At 50.4% G+C, this 9,647-nt stretch overlaps 1 protein-coding gene across 1 annotated transcript; it reads left to right on the top strand.

Annotated features, from left to right (window-relative positions):
* The first annotated feature begins 4,644 nt into the window (after positions 1 to 4,644).
* Positions 4,645 to 6,248, top strand: LOC142819547 (uncharacterized). The gene is made up of 2 exons (XM_075907475.1): positions 4,645 to 5,580; positions 5,776 to 6,248. The coding sequence occupies exons 1-2, from the start codon at positions 5,031 to 5,033 to the stop codon at positions 6,246 to 6,248; spliced, it is 1,023 nt and encodes a 340-aa protein (XP_075763590.1). The 5' UTR covers positions 4,645 to 5,030.
* Positions 6,249 to 9,647: the final 3,399 nt, after the last annotated feature.

The following is a 9,647-nucleotide window of genomic DNA, read 5'->3' as shown; positions in this document are numbered from 1 at the left end:
TGCAGGACAATGTAGCACTTTAAAGACTAACTTATAAATCATATGGTTGCAATGGCTATTGTTCTATTTCTTAACTGCTAGCAAAATATAGATCTTAAAAATGGTTACAAAGAAGATAAAGATAGGAAAACAGAAATAATAGTACCAAGTAACAGCTTAATCTTTAAAGAGCTCTAAGTCTGTGTACACTTAAGACAGAGGACCACATCCAGGTACAATTTTTACCCCCTTCTGTGCCTCTCGACTCCAGCGTGTCAGGCCAGGGCTGGTTCCTCAATTCCTAGGAAAGACAAAAATACGAGGTGGAACCCCGTGGAACCTCGGGAGGTAAAACACCTAACCCGACCAGCAGGTAGAGGGTAGATTGACACCCAAAGTGAGTGTGCAGCTGTACCCATCTTTATACCCATGGGGTCACGTATTTTTCTTTCTTATCTGTGATGCCAAATAGTGCTGGTCTGCCTTTTGTGAGACCAGTTCTTACAAGGGAGTTGTGAACTTAATTTACACTTGTAAGAGAGAGTTGAGAGGATTAAATTGGAAGTACTGGAGATTCTTTTCTCAGTGGGAGATTCCTCTCCCCGGGGCGGCTGTGTGTTCGTATCAACATGGGTGCCAGCTGGGCACTTCTCGCAGCCTCGAGGCCAGCTTATTGCCTTAATCGTTCTCTCCTCATATCTATGTTTTCAGCTTCTCAGGATCAGATGAGCCAGCATAGACTATGCTGATTTTATTGCTCCTTCTCTGTCCTGTATACTTCAGGAACCTCAGAGAGGCAAATAAGATGGATAAGATGGGGGGGGTCTGTCTGGCTACATTCCACCCCCTGATACGACACACCACGTCCCGGGAATGCAAGATGGTGGCTTGCCAGCACCTCTTGCCCACCTTGGAGGAATCTAAAAGTACCCAATGGCCTGATTAGAGGGTTCAGGATCTAGGAATTGACTAGGGACCTTTCCTGGTGCTTTTCGGTAACTGGGTTTGGTTCTTTAAAGGATTTGAAACCACAGAGAGAGGAATACTTCTTTTTAGGGTCAAAGAAAGATTATTTATTTTTTCTATTTACTTTATAATTAATTTTCCATTTAAATCAATTCACTATTTTTGATTATTTTAAGACAATATAATATACAAAGAAAAAGTAGAAAAACAGTACAGTAAAAAAACAAGAAATAATAACTTCTCCTACAGATATACCCTCCTGATTTACCTTTAAACAATTTATGGAGTTAACAATTATATAATACTCACGTTAAGAAAGATAGAAGCATTGCTTAGATTCAGGAGATATTCTTTTCTTTATGTTTTTCCTTTCTTTGGATTTTTCGTTGCGACTTATGACCGGTATTCGTTCCCCTTTCGGAGCTTATTTGTTCCCCTTTCAGAGCTTATGTACGGCAGCGAGATTCAGCGCCAGGGAGGGAGCCCTGGTTGATCAGACCTGGCTTTTTGGATTCGCAACCCGTCCGCCTTGGTCTGTTTCAGCCCACCTTATATACCCTGTTTCGGTATTTTGGTACTCCTCCACTCGCCTGACAATTGCTGACGTTAGATTTTTGTTGTCTCATTCTGCTTTTACAAAAAACTTTCGTCTGCTCCATTTGGGGTAATCAGCACTTTGTTGCATACTGCTGTCTGAGTTACTTACTTCCCTAAAAGCGGAGTTATTGTTGGTCAACCAATCAAATTTTGTTTTTATTTTTATCTCCTGTATCTGAGAATGCTGCCTTTCCTTTCCACTTACAATTAAACTGGTGCTCATTTGACATATTCTGGGTAGGCCTCAACACATCCCTTTCACAGTGCTGTGTATCGAATGTGTACACAAGAGATAATTACATTAACTAGTCATTGCACAATACATAGGGTTATGCAGAAAAGGAGTACAACAATCAAAACAATTAAAACAGTGGTCATAATAGAGTGTAGGAAAGGAGTTAAGGAAAGTTCTAGCTGTTGGGCTAACCAATTTAGCCATGAGTTATTTACATTCTTAGTTACAGCATGTCTTATCCCATACCGTCCATTGCCATTTCCCTTGCCTCCCTCCAAAGTTATTTTGAGGACTGCAGTAGTCACTGTCATCGAACCATACCGGTCCCCATCTGAAGATGTCACTCTTGTTTCACCAGTCATTTGGGCTGAGAGGGACAAACTCGATTCCCAGTCCAGTGGAGGAGTCAAGTAAGGTGTTCTGGTACAGCAGTAGCAGTTGGGATGAGGAAGAAGACCATGGCGAGTTGGAGTGCCATGTCTCATTTCAATAGTCTGTAACTAACAACAGTAGTTGCAAGCGCTACAACAGCAAGCGGTATATATATATATATATATATATATATATATACACACAAAAAGTTCATGGTGGTTTCCCGGATCCACACCAGCATTGGGAGGGATCCATCCCACTGGAGCACTGTTCAGGGATATTGCCTCAGTTTCCTGTGATAAAACATAAGGTTTGCCGGTCTTGGATACAATCCAAGCCTCAGTAATGGTTATTGGTGTTAGCTCAGCGTCTGCAGTGGTCCAGATTCTTTTTCCCTTGTAGGAGTGCAGTACGTGGGTTTGTTGGGACAAGAGCTGCGGTGTTGGGACAAGAGCTATTAAACGGTTTAGTCCCATGACTGTAAACAACCCTGTTGCCACTGGGGTTGAGTAAGCAAAACCAATTCCTGAAACAATTTCCACTCCAGTTAAAACATACTTCCACCCTTGCTTACTGGTGGGTAGTGGACCAATATAATCTACTTGCCAGGTTGCCCATAGTACCTTTCCATCTCTTAGCCTGGCAAACCGTTGCCCTTCTGCTATATGTTTCCTGAGTTCAGCACATAGGGTGCAAGCTTGTACCAGATCTCTGGCTTGTTTGTGGGTGATAGGCCACCTCTTGGCATGTGCCTGCTGCACCAGCTCATCGCTTTCTGTGTGTCCCAAGGTTTCATGTAGCCAAATGTACAGGTGTTCCTAATCCACCTGGGCAGCAAAAATTTGTACTGCTGCATTTGCTAGGTTATTTAGCTGTGCAGCCAGGGTGTTGCTTCTTTTGGACACATGACTTATGCTTAAGGCATGTTGGGTTGCATGCTGGTATATCCATTTCCAGTATTCCAATCTCCAAACAGGCTTTCCCCCTATTTCCCAGTTAGTTATCCTTCCAGTTAGTTATCCACTGGGTGGCTCCAGCCCACATAGCATAGGAGTTAGTGTAAATGGCACCTGCCTCACAAGCTAGTTTGATTGCTTCCAGCTCTGCGAACTGAGCTGTTCCTTCTATGTTTGTGGTCAGGGGTGCAGCAGATGTGTCTGCTGAGACAGCAGCAGCCTTCCCTGTCCACTTTCCTTTGAAATAGCCAGGCAGCCTGTATTCACATATAGCCTTGAAAAGAGACAGTGAAGTTTCAAAGCTTGAATTTCTAAAATAATAATTTGGTTTCTAGAAAGTTAAATGTCCTTAAAAGTTGAATGCCCAACACAAGCACTAACACAAGCACTAACCAATTTGTGCCTTGTCAGTTTGCAATTTTAAGCAAGAGGACATTATCCAAAACAAAATAAAACTAGTTCATTTGAAACCTACAAAATAGTGTTACAATATATAGAGCTCATTCCTTTATGCAGTTAACCAATTAAGTTTCAGTAGAATCCCTAATTTTCCTTTGCAGATTTAACAAAGGTGACCATAGACAAAATGTTTACATTTGATTGTTTCTTTGCCTAGATGGTTTGCACAGTGCTTAAAGAAGAGGCTGTAAAGAAACAAGGTGTCATTTTTAAAACAAGATTTCCCTTCACATATTGCAACCATCACTTAATTCCTTCCACACTCCCACGGAGTCCACCTTTTATCTTCACATTCCCTCAAATCACTTACTTTGTCCTTTCAAAGAAAAATGTTTCTCATTCCTAGTAACTTTCCAATGTCTGCTCTACTTTCCTTATTCCTTCAACTATGCCCATAGGGCTCCAAACTTTTTGCTTTCCCCTTTTCACATGCTTTTTCCTCTTATGATACGTCCTGATTTTTGCTAAATGACTTTTCCCAGTGACACAGGTTTGTCTACTATTAATTTGGTAAGGAGGGTGAGCTTGTTTACTTAGCCTCATACCTCCTTGTCCTTTTTCTTAAGCATATTCCTGAGGGAAGAAAAATACATCTGAGAGTTGCTTTAACTCTCAGCACCCATCCTTAAGGGAATCTAGCTCTGTCTGGGTACTGAGGGACATGCAATTCTACCTCCCTACTTCTGCAGCAGAGGCTTTTACATTTTTGCAGTTTCATATTTGCATTCTTATATTCAGTCAATTTTGAAGAACACCTCATTACAGGTTTTCCATAGAAGTCAAGCTGCAGCTGTTTCCCTCTTCATTGGAGTTGAGGGTTTACATATCCACAAGTAGTTAGCCAATTAGTCTTCTAGGTCTGAAATTGTATGGACAGCAGTTAACATTTGATCAGACCAAGGGCTATGCCCGAACCTTTGCAAGATTTTGTTCAAAAGGGATAACATTTTTTTTTTTACAAATGCCAATTTCTCAGTCTTCTCTCTGGGAGCCTTCTTAAAAGACTGCTTACATTTAAAAATTTTCTAGTATACCCAACCTCCTATTGGGACTAAAATAGCACTACCAATACCTCCGGGTATGTCTACACTAGAAAGTTAGTTCGAACTAACGGACGTTAGTTCGAACTAACTTTCCTATGCGCTACACTAGCGCTCCGTTAGTTCGAACTTAATTCGAACTAACGGAGCGCTTAGTTCGAACTAGGTAAACCTCATTTTACGAGGACTAACGCCTAGTTCGAACTAGCTAGTTCGAACTAAGGGCTGTGTAGCCCTTTAGTTCGAACTAGTGGGAGGCTAAGGCTTCCCAGGTTTCCCTGGTGGCCACTCTGGCCAACACCAGGGAAACTCTATTGCCCCCCTCCCGGCCCCGGAGCCCTTAAAGGGCCACGGGCTGGCTACTCACTTTGTGCCAGTTGCAAGGCTGCAAGCACCCGTGCCTGCACAGCCTGCACCTGCCACACTATGAGCCAGCCATCCGAGGGCTCCCAGCCCTCCACTGCTCCCCACGACCAGCCTGGCGGCTCCCGGGAGCCTGCCCGGGGGCGCAAAAGGCGGGCGCCCGCCTGGTCAAGTGCGGAGATCGTGGACCTCATCGAGGTTTGGGGGGAAGCCTCAAATGTCCACGATCTCCGCACTAGCCACCGGAACGCGGCCGTCTATGGACGCATGGCTGCCAGCCTGGCCGCCAGGGGCCACCAGCGCAGCCGGGAGCAGGTGCGCTGCAAGATTAAAGACTTGCGGCAGTCCTACTCCCGGGCCTGCCTGCCAGGGGCTGACCCGGAGGCCTGCCCCCACTTCCATGCCCTGGACCGCATCCTGGGGCCTCATGCCGTCCCTGCCCCCCGGGACGTGATTGACCCCGGGGCAGAGGGACCGCTCCTGGACACCGAGGAGGAGGAAGAGGGCTCTGAGAGCCAGGAGCCTGCTGCCAGCCTTCCCAGGACCCGGGACCCCCGAGGCACCCCACAGAGCCGCTCGCCTGCATCATCAGAGGCCGGGGAGGCATCCACCTGTGAGTACCCTCGTGTTCCCCTTATGTGTACGGGGGGCTGGGGCGAGAGGGAGCCCCGGGACCGTGCGCCTGGGCCTTGCCCACTACGGAGCAGCAGCTGGGGATCCTGCAGGGGCCCTGGCCTTGCAGAGGGGAGCTGGGTTTCACACACCTGGGCCCCTGGGGTAATTGACCGCTGGTCTTCTTGCACCACAGCTGCAGCACCGGGGACTGCAGGGCGCACCACCCCGCCTGCAGCAGCCGCCCGCGCCCGGGCAAGCAGGACAGCCAGGAACCAGGAGGACTACCAGAGGCGGCATCTCCGGTTCCTGGACCGACAGCTCCGTCTCCAGGACCACTGGGTCCAGGAGGACCTCAGGCTGCGCCAGAGGAGTCTGGAGGCCCTGGAGGAGCAGGGCCGTGCCCTGCGAGGCCACCTCCAGAGCCTGCTAGACCGCTTTCCATTTCCTCCTCCCCCTGCTCCCCCTCTTGCTCCCCCTCTTGCTCCCCCTGCTCCCCCTCTTGCTCCCCCTCTTGCTCCCCCTGCTCCTCCTGCTCCTCCTGCTTCCGCTCCTGCTTCCTCCACACCCCCTGTCCTCTCTGCCCCCCCCTCCACAACCATTCCCCACCGACGCCCCCGGACCCGCAGTGTGGCGAGACGGGAGAGGCACCCAGACTCCCACCCCTGAGCTTTCCTTTCCCTTCCTCCCTTCCCTCCCCTCCCCTTCCAGCTCCCTCGTCCCAGGTTTCCCCCTCCCTTCTCCCACCTTCATTCCTCCCTCCCCCACCCCAGTTCTGTGAAATAAACAGACGTTTTTGTTGGAAAAACAGGTGTCTTTATTTGACAGTAGGTAGGGAGGGGAAAGGGGAAGGGGGGGGTAGGGTGGAAGAAGGCCCCGGTGGGGCATGCAGGGAGAGGTCAGTCCTCCTCCTCCTCCACCTGGAAGCTCTCCCGCAGGGCTTCCCGGATCCGGATGGCCCCCCGCTGGGCTTCCCGGACGGCGGCGGTGCGGGGCTGACCGTAGTGTCCAGCCATGCGGTCAGCCTCAGCCATCCAGGCTGGCAAGAAAGCCTCCCCCTTCCGCTCACACAAATTGTGGAGCACACAACATGCCGCCACCACGGGAGGGATGTTGTGCTCGGCCAGGTCCAGACGGGTGAGGAGGCATCGAAAGCGGGCTTTCAGTCGCCCGAAGGCCCCCTCCACCACGATGCGGGCCCTGCTCAGCCTGTTATTGAAGGCCTGGCGGGAGGGATTGAGGTGTCCCGTGTAGGGCTTCATGAGCCAGGGCTGCAGTGGGTAGGCGGCATCCCCCACCAGGCAGACGGGCATGTCCACGTCCCCGACCCTGATGTGGCGGTCGGGGAAGAAGGTCCCGTCCTGCAGCCGCTGGCACACGGAGGAGTTCCGGTACACCCGGGCGTCGTGTGCTTTGCCGGACCAGCCCACATTTATGTCCGTCAACTGTCCCCGGTGGTCACATACGGCCTGCAGGATGACGGAGAAGTACCCCTTGCGGTTCACGTACCGGGACGCCTGGTGTTCCGGGGCACGGATGGGGATGTGCGTCCCGTCGATGGCCCCCCCGCAGTTGGGGAAGCCGAGGGCGCCGAATCCCCGGATGACGGCATCCGGGTTGGCGAGGCGGACCACCCTGCGGAGCAGCACCCGGTTGATGGCCTTGACCACCTGCGGAGAGAGACACAGCAAAGCGTCAATCAGTGGGGCGCCCGGGTGGCTGGGAGCGTGCGTGCCCTGGCAGTGCCCCGCGCCCCACTCCCGGAAGCAACCCCCCTGGCGGCGTGTAGTACGGCCGGGACAGCCCGACCCCTCCGGTGCGGGGCGCTTTCGCCTCCTCCCGCCCCCCCCTTTGTCCCTGGGGCGGCCCATCCCCTCCTCGCAGCCCCCCTCCCCCCCGGCTCGGTGGCCGACGAGCGCCGTACCTGCATGAGCACTGCTCCGACAGTGGATCTCCCCACGCCGAACTGGTTCCCGACGGATCGGTAGCTGTCCGGCGTGGAGAGCTTCCAGAGGGCGATGGCCACCCGCTTCTGGAGGGGGATGGCGGGCCTCATGCGAGTGTCCCTTCTTTGCAGGGCAGGGGCGAGCCACTCGCAGAGCTCCAGGAAGGTGTCCCTCCTCATCCTAAAGTTCTGGGTCCACTGTCGGTCGTCCCAGCGCTCCAGGACGATGCGGTCCCACCAGTCGCTGCTGGTGTCCAGACGCCAGATGCGGCGGGGCACGCCGGTGCCGGGGCGCCGCCGCGGCTCCTCCACGGCCCCCAGGGCGGCCAGGCGGAGAGGCAGGGGGCTGACGTTCCCCAGGTGGTGCCAGGCAGCCTCGAGCCATTGCTGGCAGGCTTGCAGCAGCAAGTCCAGAACGTGCACCAGAAGGTGCAGGGCGAGCCGTGGCTCCATGTTGCCACCTGCGGCGGCCCCCCCGAAGGGAAGCACCGACACAGACGGGCACAGAGACCGACGCTTTGCTGTCCCTCGGCGAGGTTGGCAAGCAAGCAGGAAAAGCTGAGAACTGGCTGTCCAGGGGGGTCCCTTTAAGCACGAGCCTCAGATAGCCTCAGACAGCAGCCACACAAAGCAACTGCTGACCTGATGCCCTGCCAGAACCGGTTTCAGCTGCCCTTAAATGCCCCCCTGCGTCCAATCAGTGTGGACGCGCTAGTTCGAACTAGCAAAACGCTAGTTCGAACTAGTTTTTAGTTCTAGATGCGCTAGTTCGAACTAGCTTAGTTCGAATTAACTAATTCGAACTAAGTTAGTTCGAACTAGCGCTGTAGTGTAGACGTACCCTCCTTTTTTTTCTTTCTGGAGGGCTACAATTTGAACTTTCTGATCTCAGGAAGTTTGCTGATCAAACTTAGCTATTACCAGCAAAGCTTCTTTGTGCTGCCAGCTAGGGCATTTGCATCACAAAGGAAATCACAACCTGTTGTAGCTCCCGGAGCTTTCATAGCATTTTAATTTGTTTGCAGTTTATCCCTTCTACAAAAAACATGGCATGTCACAGGAAAAATGTGCAATCTTTGTTTACAACACTATTTAGCCACATTAAACTTTGCATAGGGTGTAACTCTTTCTTTATGCTTACAGTTTTTCTGTACCTTCATTAAACAACTTGGACTGAAATGGTCTTACTGAAAATAAACTAAACCAATTTGTTTTAAACCTACAAACAAGATTACTGGTTAGGGTTAGGGTTCATTTATTTACACTATATATTTATATATATATCTACACACAGATACACATACATTCTCTCTGAACCTTTCTTACACTATTTCTACACAGCTGTACAACAATTACATTCCCTTTTATTCATTGGGATAGTTTAGTTCCAATGGAACCCCCTCCCTTAAGAGTTCTTTTAGCAGTATCTATAATCAAATGTACAGATTTGAGTCAAATTTGCCTGGATTATTTACAGACATTCCTTTGGAAAAAGGGCCCATTTTTCCTTCAGAATGGCTGCAAACAAACCACAATTTTCTATCTACACCATTTTAGCATTTGCACAACTGCTCAATTTTCTCCATTCTCTGCAGAGTTTAAATTATCTGTGTTTTTTTCTTTTCTCAGTCCTACCACAAGGCCTTCAATCTGTCTGTTACCTGCCTGCTTGTCTGGGCCTGATCCTGTTTTCCTTGCTAAATGGAAAGTGGCTCCTTTCCTCAGACTCAGGCTTTGTCCCATTCTTTAGCTTGCAGGCAGTTCTGCACCCACAACTCCTCAGGATTTCCCCAGTCCTTTTCTAACATTTCTCTATCCCATTTTGGGTTGCCCCAACCTTCCTGGGCAAACCCTATCTCTATACCACTAAAATCCATGTCTATCATGACAGGCTTCATGTTGCTGTATGTGCACCAGTAGCACAATCCTGCCGACTACTCCAATTCTGTCAGCTAATGGTCAAGGCAGTGAGTGGTGTGTGTGTGTGTGTGTGTGTGCTATACACCCGAGACTTCAACTGCTGAGACCAGGGTCCCTTGCAGCGGGCAACCTGGAGGAGGTTGACGAGTGCCCCAATTCTGCCAACCGACGGTCAGGGCAGTGAGTGGTGTGTGTGTATACTA

The sequence above is a fragment of the Pelodiscus sinensis genome, chromosome 24 (genome assembly GCF_049634645.1).
Source record: "Pelodiscus sinensis isolate JC-2024 chromosome 24, ASM4963464v1, whole genome shotgun sequence".
NCBI lineage: Eukaryota > Metazoa > Chordata > Testudines > Trionychidae > Pelodiscus > Pelodiscus sinensis.
This window is presented reverse-complemented; position numbering and strand designations above follow the sequence as displayed.

Excerpts from the sequence above, each read along its gene's own strand:
- LOC142819547 (XM_075907475.1), top strand. The coding sequence starts at position 5,031 with ATGAGCCAGCCATCCGAGGGCTCCCAGCCCTCCACTGCTCCCCACGAC. Across the intron at positions 5,581-5,775 it reads GGCCGGGGAGGCATCCACCT|CTGCAGCACCGGGGACTGCA; the intron begins GTGAGTACCCTC and ends CTTGCACCACAG.